This window comes from Prionailurus bengalensis, chromosome X, assembly GCF_016509475.1.
Source record: "Prionailurus bengalensis isolate Pbe53 chromosome X, Fcat_Pben_1.1_paternal_pri, whole genome shotgun sequence".
In the NCBI taxonomy this organism is placed as follows: Eukaryota; Metazoa; Chordata; class Mammalia; order Carnivora; family Felidae; genus Prionailurus; species Prionailurus bengalensis.
In genome coordinates this window covers 58,617,646-58,633,910 of record NC_057361.1, presented here as the reverse complement: position 1 = coordinate 58,633,910, position 16,265 = coordinate 58,617,646, and the positions used below count along the sequence as shown (strand labels likewise).

General features: G+C 41.2%; 1 protein-coding gene across 13 annotated transcripts in view; it reads right to left on the bottom strand.

Annotated features, from left to right (window-relative positions):
- The window catches only part of ITGB1BP2 (integrin subunit beta 1 binding protein 2), a 30,790-nt gene extending 14,581 nt beyond the window's left edge, over positions 1–16,209 (bottom strand). For 3 of the 13 annotated variants that reach the window (XR_006295743.1, XM_043570851.1, XM_043570847.1), the window contains exons 1-11: positions 15,637–16,209; positions 15,339–15,388; positions 15,194–15,250; positions 14,970–15,115; positions 13,527–13,621; positions 13,364–13,422; positions 13,153–13,223; positions 12,935–13,034; positions 12,342–12,455; positions 12,031–12,093; positions 8,297–8,335 (exon numbers count right to left, since the gene is read on the bottom strand). Coding sequence is in view for 10 of the 13 variants with exons in the window: in XM_043570851.1 (XP_043426786.1) it covers positions 8,297–8,335; positions 12,031–12,093; positions 12,342–12,455; positions 12,935–13,034; positions 13,153–13,223; positions 13,364–13,422; positions 13,527–13,621; positions 14,970–15,115; positions 15,194–15,250; positions 15,339–15,388; positions 15,637–15,700 (858 nt within the window). In the remaining 3 variants the exon portion in view is untranslated. Of the gene's footprint in view, positions 1–6,757; positions 6,930–8,296; positions 8,336–11,266; positions 11,671–12,030; positions 12,094–12,341; positions 12,456–12,934; positions 13,035–13,152; positions 13,224–13,363; positions 13,423–13,526; positions 13,622–14,916; positions 15,116–15,193; positions 15,251–15,338; positions 15,389–15,636 lie in introns of those variants that run through there. The other 10 variants (XM_043570854.1, XM_043570849.1, XR_006295744.1 and 7 more) reach the window with 9 other exon arrangements.
- Positions 16,210–16,265: the final 56 nt, after the last annotated feature.

Below are 16,265 nucleotides of genomic sequence, written 5' to 3'. Positions count from 1 at the left end.
GGGGCCATTTTGCCAGTAAAACTATGGAAAGGCTCCAGAATCTGAGACAACAAGGTACAGCAGAGGGTGAGCATGACATACAGGACTGAGAACTAAGTGTAATTAAAAGCCTGTACATGAATATTCAGTAAGACAAAAATGTTCACCCTTTCTTGTAATCAGAGGAAATGCAAAATAAAAATGAGATACCATCATTTGCACATCTGGTCGGTAAAAATGTTTTAATTGACAACAAAGTGTTGATGAAGGTACTGGGGAAACTGGTACCTCATATACTGTTGGATGGCCATGTAAATTGGAACAGTCTTTGTGGAGGGAAATTTGAGCAGTATCTATTTACATACATACATACATACATACATACATACATACATACATTTTCAGTAATCTCTATACCATTGTGGGGCTCGAACTCACAACCCTGAGATCAAGAGTAAAATGCTCTTCCGACCCAGCCAGCCAAGCATCCCTCTCTATTAACATTTTAGATGTATATGCCTTCTTTCCAGCAATCCCACTTCTAGGAATCTATCTTCAAGAAATATTAGCACAAATAATCAAAGATACATGTAAAATGGTTTTCATTGCTGCTTAATTTGTAATAACAAAAAATTGGAAACAACCTAAGTGTCCATCAGTATTGGAACAGATAGATAAATTATGGCATATATGTAGAATCAAGTACTTTGCAACACAAAAAAGAATGTCAGCGATGTATACATATTGATGTGAAAATATCTTCAAGGACTATAAAGTGGTATGTTTAATGATTAAGCAAGTTACAGAAAAATATTATAGAATGATTCCAAATTGACCAAAAAGGAAAAAACAAGTTTCTCCATATGTATATAGATAGCTACTCATACTTCTACTATGTTCCTACATGTTATAGGCCAATATGCTTGCAAATGCATTGAAAATATTTGAAAGGATATACACCAAACTAACACTGACTTCCTCTGAAGAATAAATTTAAGGATTCAAATATTTTATTCTCCATTTTATTCACTTTTGCTTTTTTTTAATGATGAAGGAAGCTCATTACCAGAAAGTTGAATATTTAATTGTCACATTGAAGATGGTTCTCAAATCTATTTTCAATGCTTTTTTCATGAATTCCAATTTTGCATTCACAATTAACTTTCTGCTAGCAATTCCACTCATGTTTTGCCATCATTTCAAATTCATATCTAAAATAAAGTTCATTATCAGGGCATGTGGGTAGCTCAGTCAGTTAAGCAACCAACTTCAGCTCAGGTCATGATCTCACGGTTCGTGAGTTCAGGTTCATGAGTTCGGGACCCGCATCGGGTTCTGTGCTGACAGCTCAGAGCCTGGAGCCTGCTTCGTTTTCTGTCTCCCCCTCTCTCTCTAAAATGAATAAAGAATTTAAAAAATAAAATAAAATTCATTATCAGACTATTTAACTATTAGTTCTAGTTCCTGCCTCTATTTTTGTTAAAAGCACTAGCTTCTACCTATTAATATTGAAGTATGCATCTTATTCCATTCCATCCCTTATCAGAAAAAAAATCACTAAGTCCAAGGTTTATTTCTTCATTTTTAAGAATATCTCATATGTCTTTTTCCTGTCTATTCTTTACCATTCTAATTCAGACCCTTCATTCAACAAATATTTATTGAGCATGTATTATATATGTGCTAGGCAGTTTTACGTTCTGGGAATAGTGAATAAATACAGAATTATATTCTGGTGAAAGAGAGAAATAATGTACAAATAAAAAGCCAATTATTCATTAACAGTGTTAACCTTTTTATAATGCTTATCCTATACCAGGCACTATACTAAGCTCTTTAGACATGTTAACTCATTTAATACTACTAATGACTTTATGATATAGGCACTGTTATTAATCCCATTTTATAGCTGGGGAAACTGAGGCACATAGCTCTTAAGTAGTCTAAGGTCATATAGCCAGTAAGTGGAGGAGTCAAGATTTGAACCCAGGCAGCCTGACCTTGGGTTCATCTCTTTGGTATGACTATAGGATAGACACGATGTCTGATGTCTCTTTATGACCTTAGAAGCTGTTGATCCTTACTATTTATATCTATTTATCGGGGCGCCTGGGTGGCGGCGCAGTTGGTTAAGCGTCCGACTTCAGTCAGGTCACGATCTCGCGGTCCGGGAGTTCGAGCCCCGCGTCGGGCTCTGGGCTGATGGCTCAGAGCCTGGAGCCTGTTTCCGATTGTGTGTCTCCCTCTCTCTCTGCCCCTCCCCCGTTCATGCTCTGTCTCTCTCTGTCCCAAAAAATAAATAAACGTTGAAAAAAAAATTTATATCTATTTATCAAGGATTGCCAAAGTAATGTTCTGATTTTATTATTTCTTTTTATTCATTGGAATAGTTTTGTAAAAAGATACATCCCCCCATCTACTATTTTGTTAGTTCAGATTGGAAAGGCAGGATAAATGTTTGATTCTTTTTATTGATGAATTCTCTTTTTAAAAAAATGTTTTAAGTTTATTTATTTGAGAGACAGACAGACAGAAAATCCCAAGCAGGCTCCACGTTGTCAGCACTGAGCCCGATGCAGGGCTCAAACTCAAAACCGTGAGATCATGACCTGAGCCGAGAGCAAGAGTCAGATGCTTAACCATCTGAGCCACCCAGGTGCCCCTATTGATGAATTTTCAAGATAATGAATTGGTTACCTATCATGAACTGAGACATGAATGACAGGAAGGAGCCAGTTATTCAAAAACCTGGAAGGAGACTATTCCAGGCAGGGGAATCAGATATTACAGAGGCACTGAAGAAGGAGTGAGCTATTTAAGTTCAAGTAACACATTACTTTCACTCCTACCTGTGGAACTATTTTGTTACAGACTGAATATGTCCCCCTAAAATTCATATGTTGAAATCTTATCCCCCAGTATGATGGTATTAGGAGATAGGGCCTTTGGAAGGTAATTAGGGTTAGATGAGGTCATGAATAAGGTAAGATTAGTACCCTTATAAGAGTCATGGAAGAGCTTGCTTCCTCTCTCTGCTCTCCACCTGGTAAAGGGCCCTCATCAGAATTCAACTGTTTTGGCACCCTGATCTCAGATTTCCAGCCTCCACAACTGTGAGAAATGAATTTCCGTTGTTTATAAACTACCTGGTCTATAATACTTTGTTACAGCAGCCTGAACTAAGACATATCTCTTAAATCTATGACTCTCTCCTCCATTCTTATGACCACACCCACTTAAGTCTGGGGTCTTATCTTTCTCCCCTGGACCACTGCCAATGATCTTCAATTAGTTTCACTGTCTCCAAATATCTCTTCTACCCTACTCAACTCTTTACTCATCAAAAGTTTTCAATTCAGTGTATCATTATTTTTAGTGATAATGCATCTATAATTTTATAACAGATTTCACTGGCAGATAGGATTCATTTAGTGGAGGGAAGTGTTTGCTGGAAAGTACTACTTGGACACCAACGAACACAGGCTTTGTAGTCAAGACCTAGATTGGAGTCCCAGGCTCTGACTCTTGATAGCTGTGTGACCTAGGGAAATTTATGTAACCTCCCTGAACCTCAATTTCTTCATGTATTATGAAAATGATAATTATCATGCTTTTAGGGGCACCATGCTTTTAGGTGGTTCAGTTGGTTAGCATGTGAGTCTTGATTTTGGCTCAGGTCATGATCCCTGGGTTGTGGGATGGAGCCATACATCAGTCTCCATGCTAAGCTTGGAGCCTACTTAAGATTCTCTCTCCCTCTCCCTCTGCCCTTCACCCCCACTCTGTCTCTCTCTAAAATAATAATAATAATAAGGGGCGCCTGGGTGGCTCAGTCGGTTAAGCATCCAACTTCGGCTCGGGTCATGATCTTGCGGTTCGGGAGTTCAAGCCCTGAGTCAGGCTCTGTGCTGACAGCTTGGAGCCTGGAGCCTGCTTCGGATTCTGTGTCTCCCTCTCTCTCTGCTCCTTCCCTGCTCCTGCTCTGTCTCTCTCTCACTCAAAAATGAATAAACACTTAAAAATAATGATGATGCTTTTAATACACTGTTGTGAGAATTAAATAATATATATTATCATTTGAGATACATGTGTATAATATACAGAGAAACAAAAAAGATAAAAGAATAGACAGATTATTATTACAGTGCTTAGATCACAGTAAAGGCTCAATAAAGAGTAGTTTCTTTAATTTTTTGTTACCCCTTCCACTATGCCTCTTGCAGAAGCTCCAATTTTAGTGATGAATTCCACCTGCTTAAAAACCCAGTCATTTGCGAAGAGCTGTTCTAGAACCATTTGAGAATATCCAAAACTTAAGGACCCCACTGGGGTCCTACAAGAGGAGCTTGATACCATGCCCCTCTAGCTTAAAAGAGTCCCTTTGACAAGCCTATCTAGGAACCAGTGAGGCGCCCCGATAAATAGATATAAATAGTAAGGATCAGTGGGACCCTTACATACTTTACCTCTCACTTCATCCAGATCAGTAATTAATTATCTCCCAGTTACACCATATTCAGTGTTTTGGTCTCTGGGATCCCTGCTTCCACTGTCCCCTCTCTCCCTTTCTGCTCTCCAAATCCCAGGATACTGCTACAGGGAGAACCAAGCAGACCAATATAACTTCATGCTGTCCAATTTCAACTTGGCCCTTGCAGCTCTTTTATTCATTTCATACATTCGCTGGCACTCTCCCCACAGAGGCTGTTTCAGACCTTCCTCATTCTCCTCAATCTCCCTGCTTCTACTTCCACAGAATTCATAGTAGACAATTTCATCAGATTACCTGGCACACCTGCAACAGATCAGTAAATTCTCTCTCCCTTCTAGCCCTGTCCTCTAGCCATCCAGTTCCCTTCTTGGAAAAGCAATCAATATTCTTGATCTCTTATTTAACCTTTCAGAGATATTTTATGACCCTACAAGCAAAAATATGGAAAACAGAGAACTTTCACTGTTCATTAAAGATAAATAGGATTTGGATACATGGAGAGAAAGGAGGTAATATTCTAAGCAGAGGAAACATCCAGGGCAAAAGCACAGAGGTGGGAATGAATAAGTTATATTTAGAAAACAGGGTATATAGCAAGTAGAGTAATCCCCTGAGAAATAATCCCAACTGCTGCCTCAAGTACTACCTCTCCTTTCCTAGTTCTGACTTCAGCCTGATCAGTGCTTCTTTGCCTGTTCTGCTCCACATACCAACAGAGTGGAAATCTGACACTCCATGGCCCCTCACTCATCCTCTCTTGCCTGGATCTCAGTTACTATTTATTGAGGTCTGACCCCAACCATCTGTTTCAGTGCTGCTAAAGAGTCCTAGCTCTTTTCTGAGTCACTTGCCAAGCCAAACACCTTCCGCTTCTTTGGTCACATGGACAATTTCCCCACCCTACTGAAAATAGGACAATGAATATAGAAGATGCATTGTATAGACATTGATTTTGCCAATATACACAACAGAGGTCAACGAAATATGTTAGACTATACAGCAGAGATGCAATCAGCAAAACTCAGACTGTGTGAAGCTCTACTGAAAAATGATGAGTTCCTCAATAAAAAATTGTAAGGAAAAAAAAAATAGATGAAAGGGAACCTTTAGTTTAAAAGTGACATACGGGGTGCCTGGCTTGGCTCAGTGGCTGGAGCATGCAACTATTTATTGATCTCTGGATCGTGAGTTCAAGCCCCATGTTGGGCATAGAGCTTACTTAAAACATAAATAAAATAAAATAAGATAAAATAAAATGAACAAATAATACATATCCACCAATCACAATGTGTGGACTTTATTTGGATATTGAATCAAATAAAAAACCTGTAAAAATTCCTTAGATGTTCATGAAACTATTGGAAATTTAAATACTGATTGGTAATAAATGATATTAAGGGAATATTGTGCTTATTTATGTGTGCTAATGTTATTACAACTATGGTTTTTTCTTTTAAAAAGGATCCTTACCTTTTAAAGAAACATACTGAAATCTTTAGGTATGGAATATCATGTCTGGGATATGCTTCAAAATGATGGGGAAAGGAGGAAATGATGAAACAAGTGCATGGAGTTGATACTAGTTAAAGCTGAGTGTTTGGTAAATTGGGATTCATTATAATATTCTGTCTACTTTTGTACATGTCATGAATTCTCTATAAAGAAGCTTTAAAACAATGTTATTGAATTGTCAAGCATCTTGTGAAAGTGTGTATATGGGTCTAAAGGAGCGGAACAGGAGGAACTGGAATTTGAGAAGAGGAAGGTCTGTTAAGATCCTCTGTGGGATGAGTGCCAGGGAACGCAGGAGACAAATAAAAGGGTTGCTGAGCAGCTTCCAGGGCCAAGTTGAAACTGGACAGCATGAATTTATATTGGTCTGCTTGGTTCTCCCTCTAGCAATGTTGTGGAACTTTGTGAGCAGAAAGGGAGAAAGAGGACAGTGGAGGCAGGAATCCTCAAAATAGTAACACTGAATCTGGTAAATACATTGGAAAAGTGTTGCATCAACATGAGATAGCACTGATCAAAGGCCTCACTGCTTCCTTGATAGGCTTGTCAAAGGGACTCTGCCAGGCTAGAGGGGCATGGTGTCATGTTCCTCTTCTAAGGCTTCTTTTTTCAGACCCCAGTTGGTCCTTATGTTTTAGATGTTCTCAAATGGCTCTATGACAGCTCTTAGCAATGACTGAGGTTTTAATTAGTAGCTATGGTACTTCCAAAGCATGCAATTTCCTTCCCTGAGTATTGCTTTCCTCATTTATAAAAATTTGGGATAATACCTACCTCACAAGGCAGGTGTGAAGATTAAGTAAAATAATGTGGGTAGAAGTGGTGAACACTGTGGCATTCTATACATGAGACTTTATTCCATCAGCAGGTGAATACAATCTCCCTTAATCCTGGAGCTGATGCAATGGTATGTTAAATATGTTATCACTTTGTAGACCAGCAAGACCTGTCAAGAAAATCCTTATTTTCTTATTGAAACATTATAAAATTGGATATTGGAGATGTGTCCCTCCTCTCCAAGAGAAAAAAAAAAACACCCCAACTTTCCTAATAGTCTGAAGTGAAAGCTTTTAGTAGAGAGAGGAATAATAGTAGTACTAATAATAGCAAACAGTTATATAGTGCTTACTATATATGTCAGGCGCTATACTAAATATGGGTTAGCTATTATTTTTTCTAAGTTCATTAACTTATTTTGTGAGAGAGCACGCACGTGCACACACAGCAGGGGAGGGGCAGAGAGAGAGAGAGAATTGTGTCAACTCTTACTACTATAATATACAATCTGGATCTCAAAGGAAAGATAAGGCCTAAAGATAAAAATGTGTGAGTCATCTACATGTGGGTGGTATTTGAAGTCATGGGCATAATTGAGAGTGTCTAGAAGAGTCATATATAAGAAGATAGGAAGATCAGGACTAAGTCCTGAGGAACTTCATCATTCAATGGCCAGGTAGAAAAGGAAGAACCCTGCAAAGGAGACTGAAAGGAATGGCCAGAGAAGTAGGAGGACAACCAAGAGGAGTGATGGGTCATAGAAGTCAATGTATTAAAAGTATTTTATGGAAGAAACCATCATGAGTGTCAAATTTTGCTTGTGAGATCAAGTAAGACAAGGACTAAAAGCATCCATTAGATTTAGTGACTTGATGGCCAAAAGTGACCTTATCACCACAGACTGAGTGGGTTGGAAGTCAGATAGAGTGTGTTTTGATTGTACCAGGAAGGAGGAAATAGAAAATCAATAGTTATTTCAAGAAGTTTGCTTATAAAGGAGAGAATAGAGTTAAGTAGCAGTTGAAAAGGGTTGTGTAGTCAAGGAAAAGTGTTTTTATAAAATTGGAGAGACCCGAGCATGTTTAGATGTCAATGAAAATATCCAATGAAAGGGAAAGCTTGAAGAAACAGGAGAGAGGATAATTAATAGTGTAAAGTTTCTGGGAAGGCATGAGGGAATAGGATACAAAGCACAATGGGAAGAAATGAGAAAGTGTAAAGGAGGTAAGGAGAGGATTCGTGCTAATGTGAACGAATATGTACATCTGACGGTGAGAAGTGGGGGAGTAAATGAGGTAATGCAAGCAAAGCACTTAACACAGTGCCTGGCAGGTTAGTTTGTATGAGAAGAGGTAGCTATGGTTATTGCTGTTGTTATTACCATTAATGTTATGTACCTGCTTTACTGTCTTACATTTTAGGTTTTGGACTGCATAAGATGAGGAAGTACACTACTTTATTAATTCTGTGAACTTGAAATTTTATATATCAAGTTTATATACAACAAAGGTTACTTGAACTTTTTGATTTCCTCACCTTCATCCTCTCCAGGAATTCTGGGTAGTTGCTGGTCTCCTGATTGTGATAAGATAGAAAAAAGTTGTACATTTAAGGTTAGTGCACTTTATGCACTTTTCTATATGCATTCTACACCTCTAAAAGCTTTAAACGTCCACCAAAGCCCCTATTGATGTCAACTCATCTGTAGAAAAATAACATTAAAAGTAAACTGCCGCCAGGGTTGGAAAGGATCTGAAGGGCTTGAGTCAAGGGGGAAACTTTATTTGCACCTCAAATCCATAGAATGAGAGCAGAGAAATGAGCCAGATTTGTTGAATATCCTGGAGGTCCAGGAAGCCCCTTGACCTCTGATCAAACTTCTCTGTGAGGCAGAGATGCATTCTTTGGATACATTCCCCAGGATCCCTTAATCTTGCCTCAATCTCCAAATCCTCAGCCATGCTATCCTGTGATCCCTTACCTTTGCTGCCCACGTCCATTCTCTCACTCCCATCTTACCTCTAGCTCCCGATAAGACCTTATATTCCTTGAATCGGAACTGAGAGAAAATTGTGCTATGAAAAGAACTTGAGATCATTTTGAGGTTTGGTGAAGCTTCCTACTGAGGTTTCTTAGACTTTGAATCTCCCAGATTCCTGCCCACTCTGTTGAGGGAGTAAATCTCGCTCAAGAAAAGGGAGACTCAAGAAAGAGATGATCACTCCTCTGTTTAAAAATCTACATTAAAAAAGGGCCTACACTGCCTTTCTAACTCTGTTTTAAATAATGTTCAAAATCCTTCAACTAGAATTTTAGGCTCCTCCCAATCTAGCTACACTCAGCTAATTTTTTTGTCCCCTCCCTTAAACATACCCCCTGATATGTTAGCAGTGGTTACAAACAGCAAAGGGACTAAGCTTGGAGAGTTTACATACTACATACTTCTGCACTGAGCATTTTACAATGACAATGTATTACTTCTGGAATTTAAAATAAAACACCTTCCTGCCTCAGCTTGGCTCTCCCTACTCTGCCATATCCATCCAATTCTCATTCCTACAAGTTTCCATTAAAAATTTATTTCTTGGGGCGCCTGGGTGGCGCAGTCGGTTAGGCGTCCGACTTCAGCCAGGTCATGATCTCGCGGTCTGCGAGTTCGAGCCCCGCGTCAGGCTCTGGGCTGATGGCTCAGAGCCTGGAGCCTGTTTCCGATTCTGTGTCTCCCTCTCTCTCTGCCCCTCTCCCGTTCATGCTCTGTCTCTCTCTGTCCCAAAAATAAATAAACGTTGAAAAAAAAAATTTAAAAATTTATTTCTTACCCGTTACATTCATGGTCGGTTGATTTTAAACTAGGGTACCAAGACAAGCCAATGGGGACAGAATAGCCTTCTCAACAAATGTTGCTGGGACAACTAGATATCCATATGCAAAAACAAACTTGGACCCCTACCTCATGCAACATACAAAAAACAACTCAAAATGGATCAAAGACCTAAATATAAGAGCTGAAAGTATAAAACTCTCAGTAGAAAAGAGGAACAAATCTTCACAACCTTGGATTAAACAGTGGTTTTTTTGCCTAGGACATCAAAAACATAAGCAACTAAAGGAAAGATAAATTAGACTTCATAAAAATTAAAAATTTTTGTGTATCAAAGGACACCATCAAGGAAGTAGAAAGGCGAAACAGAATAGGAGAAAATATTTCCAAATCATCTACCCGACGAGACTTGTCTCTGGAATATATTTAAAAAATTCTCACAACTCAATAAAAAGACAACCCAGTTAACAAATGGGCAGAGGATTTGAATAGACATTTTTCCAAATAAGAACACAAATGGCCAATAAGCATATGAAAAGATGTTCAACATCATTAGCTATCAAGGAAATGCAGTTAAAACCACAATGAAATTCCACTTCACACCCACTAGGGATGGCCATAATAAAAAGTACAAATAGCAAGTGTTACTGAAGATGTGGAGAAACTGAAATGGTTTTACACTGCTGATGGGAATGTAAAATGGTACAACCTCTTTGGAAAACAGTCTGGCAGTTTCTCAAAAGGTTAAAGTTACCATTTGACCCATAAATTATACTCCCAGTTATATATCCAAGAGAAGTGAAGACGTAAGTCCACATAAAAACTTGTACATGAATGTTCATAGAAGCATTATTCATAATAATGGAAACAAACCAAACTTTACCTCAATTGATGAAACAAACATAATGTGATATATCCATACAGTGGAATATTATTCAGCCATAAAAAGGAATGGAGTTCTGATACATTTTATAACATGGATGAACTGTGAAAACATTACGCTAAGCAAAAGAAGCCTTTTGCAAAAGACCACGTATTGTAGGATTCCATTCATATAAAACATCCAGAACAAGTAAATCCATAGAGGCAGAAAGTAGATTAGTGGTTGCCCACAGCCATGAGTTTGGGGGCGGGGGGGAACTGGTAGTGACTGCTAACACATACAGGATTTCTTTTTGGAGTGATGAAAATTGGTTGTGGTTGCACAACTCTGAGCATGCTAAAAAAAACACTGCATTTTACACTTTAATGGGTGAACTGTATGAAATGTGAATTGTTTCCCAATAAAGCTGTTAAAAAATGTTCTTCCACGGAGCTCTCTCTTTCTAATGCAGTCCACATTAATCGCTCCACTCTCAACTCCTCCAGCTCTTAATAATTGTACTGTACAAGTTAACACTCAGCTAAACTACTTGATGTTTTTTAATATTTCATATAGATTAGCCTGTCGGCCAGACTATAATTTTCCTGAGAGGAGTAAACAAGCTTTCTGTTTCTCAGATAGCTCTAAACCACCTAACACACAACTGGGCATACAGTAAGTACTCAGTAGATTACCCGGTGATTATAAAGAACAGGTTGACTGTGCATGTGCTTGTTTTCACACACGTGTGTTAAACACACACAGAAGTTGGGGGGGGATGAATAAAATCTCAGGTAGTGAGGTGAGAGAACGACACTATGTAAAACTGCAGAATACGAGATTTATTTAAGGGAAAAAACAGCACGGTTTGGACACTTTTGTTCTCCCCTCCTTCAGCCTGCTGCTGCTCAATAACAACAGGACATGGCCAACCATATCCTGGTCTCTGACATTCTAAGGGAACCACTGAGGTCCTATCTAGATAGTTGACTGGTGTCACTATTCCCCCATCGCTTCCTCCTCCTCCTCCTCCTCTGTCCAGCTCAGATCATCATCTGAATCCTCAGATTCTTCCTCATCCATCTCTAACCCAGTCCCTGCCTTAGCCTTCTCAGCTAGTGCATCAGGGTGCTCCAGCTGGGCCCAGGATCCTGGGTCAGCCTTGACCAAGGAGATCTCAACCCGAGATGGCATCAAGGAGACAGAGCTCTGCTCCACGTTTATGACCTGAGGAGGAGGAAAAGATAGAGGAACACAGAAGAAAGAGAAAATGAGGGTTTGTGGTCAGGGTGGGGTGGTGATGAATGATGAAGAAAAATAAACAAATGTAAGGTGTGGAAAACAAGACGGGGAGGAATAAAACAATACAGTAAGAAAGAGAGAAAGAGGAAAGAAACGGGAGGAGGAGGAGGGGGGAGAAAAAAGGGAGGGAGAGGGGGAGAGTGAGAGAATATCAAAGCAAATGAAGAGAAAACCTCCACTTTCCCACTATAATTCCTTCCCTCAAGACACCCTCTATTCATTCCAGTCTGGTCCTTCTTTTTACCCCATCTTCCTCCCCCTCCTGTGCCCCTTATCTTCACTTACCCCCCAGAGCTTCATCTGTGCTTGGAACACACGGTTACCATCAAAGACAATGTGGACATGAAGCTGAGAGAGAAGAATTACAGGGGTAGTAACAGTCTCAGAAGGTCAGAACAAGTTACTACAACAGAGAACCACGCCAGAGGTGTGATCCCTACATCAACAGGTCAGCCAGACAGCCCTGATCTACCAGCTCTACCTTCCTCTCAGGGAACTATGGAGCCCACATGTTAACTGCACACAGCAACTCTGCCTGTAAAATTGTAATAGCATCCAATCCACCAGCCTCCCATCCAGCATCAGACATTCCTCACCTCAGTTTGACTGGCCTTCACCCAATTGAACGCAGGAAGTGGAATCTGGCCATACACAGTCACCACTACTAAGGAATCTGTCTGGTGCCAATCATGACGGCAAGATGCTGGCAGCTAAAGAGAAGATGTGAAATGTGGGTGGTAAGAATGAAGTCTTGGGGCGCCTGGGTGGCGCAGTCGGTTAAGCGTCCGACTTCAGCCAGGTCACGATCTCGTGGTCCGGGAGTTCGAGCCCCGCGTCGGGCTCTGGGCTGATGATGGCTCAGAGCCTGGAGCCTGTTTCCGATTCTGTGTCTCCCTCTCTCTCTGCCCCTCCCCCGTTCATGCTCTGTCTCTCTCTGTCCCAAAAATAAATAAATGTCGAAAAAAAAAAATTAAAAAAAAAAAAAAAAAAAAAGAATGAAGTCTTAACCCAAGGGGAGGTCTCAAGTGTGTCTAGAGAAGAGACACGGAATCCAAAAAGATTACTACTACTTCATATTGCAAAGCCTCTGGGCTGTTGAGGATAAGGAAAAGAATTTTATCTGGTATACGAGGGAAAGTTATTTCCGGAATTTGGTTCTAATCAAAAGTTCGGGAAAGTTGGAGCTTACCTGCTTCCCCCAGTCATGCCTACCAACTCTGCATCCTGGCTGTGCCAGGAATGCCCCAAAATCCAGGGTCTGGATGCCACAGCAGCTCCAGGACTTCATCCTGAGGTGGGAAGATAATTCAACTGAATCTCCTCCCCTCTGCCATGAGCCCTAACTCCCACCTTATGATCAACATTGGGAGAAACCTGTCTCATAGGCCACCCAGTCCCCTCTCTCACCCCTCATGGAATCGAGGTGCTCCTGGGTGGTAGGTACATGGAGTAGCATCACTCTCAGGGCTTTGGTAAACCTAAGATGGATAAAGGAGAATCAAGAAAATAATTAGGTCATCCTAAAGTATACCCCACACAGCCTCATATCTATACCCAGTCATCCCAGGTACAGGATTTCTCGGCCACATGCTTGTGCCCCCTATAAGCTCTCACTCACAGCATCACATCCTGGATTCTGGCAGCTGGAACCACTCCAGATCAGACTACTGTCAAGTCCTGGGCAAGGGAAACAGAGTCAGAACCTATCCATTCCCTCCACCTAATTGCCACTTTCACTATATCCCAGTCTGCACAGCCTGTCCTACTAATGACCTACTTACCTGCTCCAGGTTCTTGGTCTAATTCCTTCTGTTCCAATGCCATTTCCAGGGCTTGGGATATATTTAGCGGAAGCAGCTTTGGAGGTAACTCTGACCTAGGGGTTATAGGTGGAGTGATTTAGTTCTGACCCATTAACTATGATCAACAGGTCCAACACTCCCACCAGTGGTAATGGTGTCAAAGTCTGGTGAAAGTGGGGCAGGATTGGAAAAGTTGGGTAGCAACTCCATCGCCAGTTTTTTTTTTTTTTTCTTTGTGTACATCCCAAGTCCCTGAACCTTGGGGGAATCCCTAGGGCTTTTCTTTCCCATCTACTCAGTTGCTTTAAAAATTTAACATTTCTCGGGGCGCCTGGGTGGCGCAGTCGGTTAAGCGTCCGACTTCAGCCAGGTCACGATCCCGCGGCCCGTGAGTTCGAGCCCCGCGTCAGGCTCTGGGCTGATGGCTCAGAGCCTGGAGCCTGTTTCCGATTCTGTGTCTCCCTCTCTCTCTGCCCCTCCCCCGTTCATGCTCTGTCTCTCTCTGTCCCAAAAATAAATAAACGTTGAAAAAAAAAAATTTAAAAATTTAACATTTCTCTGCAGAACTGTATCATATCCTCATCCTTCCCTAATTGTGGACCTAACATGACTTTCTTCTGTTGCTCATACTTCTTCCAGAAAACTATTCTCTGAAGCCTCATAGCTGCCAACACTACATCTTTTTCTTGATGTAAAACTCATTTCAAAGCTTTTTTCCAAGGGGCACCCTGGTGGCTCCATTGGTTAAGCGTCCAACTCTTGATTTTGGCTCAGGTCATAATCTCATGGTTCGTGAATTCGAGCCCCATGCTGGGCTCTGCGCTGACAGCATGGAGCCTGCTTGGGATTCTCTCTCCTCTCTCTCTCAAAATAAATAAATTTGGGGCGCTTGGGTGGGTCAGTCGGTTAAGCGTCTGACTTCGGCTCAGGTCATGATCTCACAGTTCGTGAGTTCGAGCCCCGCGTCGGGTTCTGTGCTGACAGCTCAGAGCCTGGAGCCTGTTTCAGATTCTGTGTCTCCCTCTCTCTGACCCTCCCCCGTTCATGCTCTGTCTCTCTCTGTCTCAAAAATAAATAAATGTTTAAAAAAAAATAAATTTTAATTTAAAAAAAAGCTTTTTTTCCAAAAATAAAAATAAATCAAGTCATTCTCAACAATCCCCCTTGTATTATAACTAAGTATGTATTTGTGAGGGGCTAGATACCCTGTTGACTCTAACTACCTATCCCATCACCCCATACCAAACTTAAAGCAAAGGACAGTACTCTGGACACAAATTTCCCCTTAAGATCTAAAATATACACAAAGCCCTGACACTTGGCCCTCCTCACACCCCTAGTCCCCAAACCCCAGTGACCCGTCAATCACTTCTAGGAAGCTCCAGAAATGTAGGAAAAACCCAGGGACCTCCTCCTCTTTACTTGGGCCTCTCCCGACGCAAAGTCTCTGCTGACTTTGGAATCGTATTCAGAGGTTTTTGCTCCTGAAGTGAACTGCTTGTGGCAGGCCCCTCAGGTTGAGGGGCCTCAGGGAGCTTCTCAGCACAGTGTGGTCCCACAGTACAGCCCTAGTATAGATAAGGAGAGAAGGATTAGGTATAGAATCCTTCTATTAGGGGCAGAATCCAAGGAAGTAAATAATTTACCTTGATGTTTAAGAACTCAGAGAAATCTGCAGTTCGCTTCCGGCAGCAGGACCAACCCTGATAACGAAAGACCCAGCGCAGCTCAGATTCCCGGGTAGATTTCCTTTGGGAAATGTTCTTACTGTCCCCCCTTGCTACTCCTCACCTTAAGTGCATCATGGAAGATTGGGACCCCAGGGTGATGGCAACAGGAATCTGTGGATACCAGCAGAAGGATCAAAGAAGGGCAACTATACCAACTATCCCTTCTTATCTCTCCCCCAGATTTATATGCTCATGGGTTTTCTTTAGAATAAAAAGAAATAAGTAAAGATTGAAGATCACCCACACCAATTAAACTAGGGTAGATATACTCAAATTTCTCTACTCTCTTAATGGGCTGCCCACAGCTGACCACTCCCCCAGCACTCACAGAAACCCCTGGCACAGTCAGGATTACTCACCAGGAAGGTTTGCATTGGGGTCAAAGTGCTGCCCACAGCCTTTGTTATGGCAGAATAGAGACATGGAGGACGTTGGTAGAATTACTCAAAGGGTATTTCAAGGAGTCTGGCTGACGAGTGGGAAACACCTCTTAGTCTGGAGGCTTTTAGCTGCCTGGAAGGGCCAGCTGTTTCTATCTTTAGTTCAGGAGGCGTACACCTCCTAACATGGGCAAGGGAACTTCAATTGGTCTTCTCAACCAATCAGAAGGAGCTCAGGAGCATTTTAGCTCTGAGGCTCAAGAAAAAAGGATCAAGCAGAGTAAGGCTTGGAACTTGGGTGAGGTCAGCTAACCACTGCTGAGACAGTTTTAGATTTACCAGGCCGATTCCAAGCCTCTGACATGCCAGCAGCTGCTCAGAAATGAATCCCAATTTTTAGACCCCTCTCAGCTCAATGAAGGTACCCCAGTTCCTCCAGCTCACTTTCTTCCTCCTTCAAAGCAGTAGCTTTCTTGTCATCCTCATTGCGTCTATGTACCGCCAATAGCACCAATCTTTGTCAACCACTTAAGCCATAGTATGCATCCAACCTCCCCAAGTTTGCCTAAATGGATTCATACTTTTGAGCAAAAGGTGATAAAGGCTTA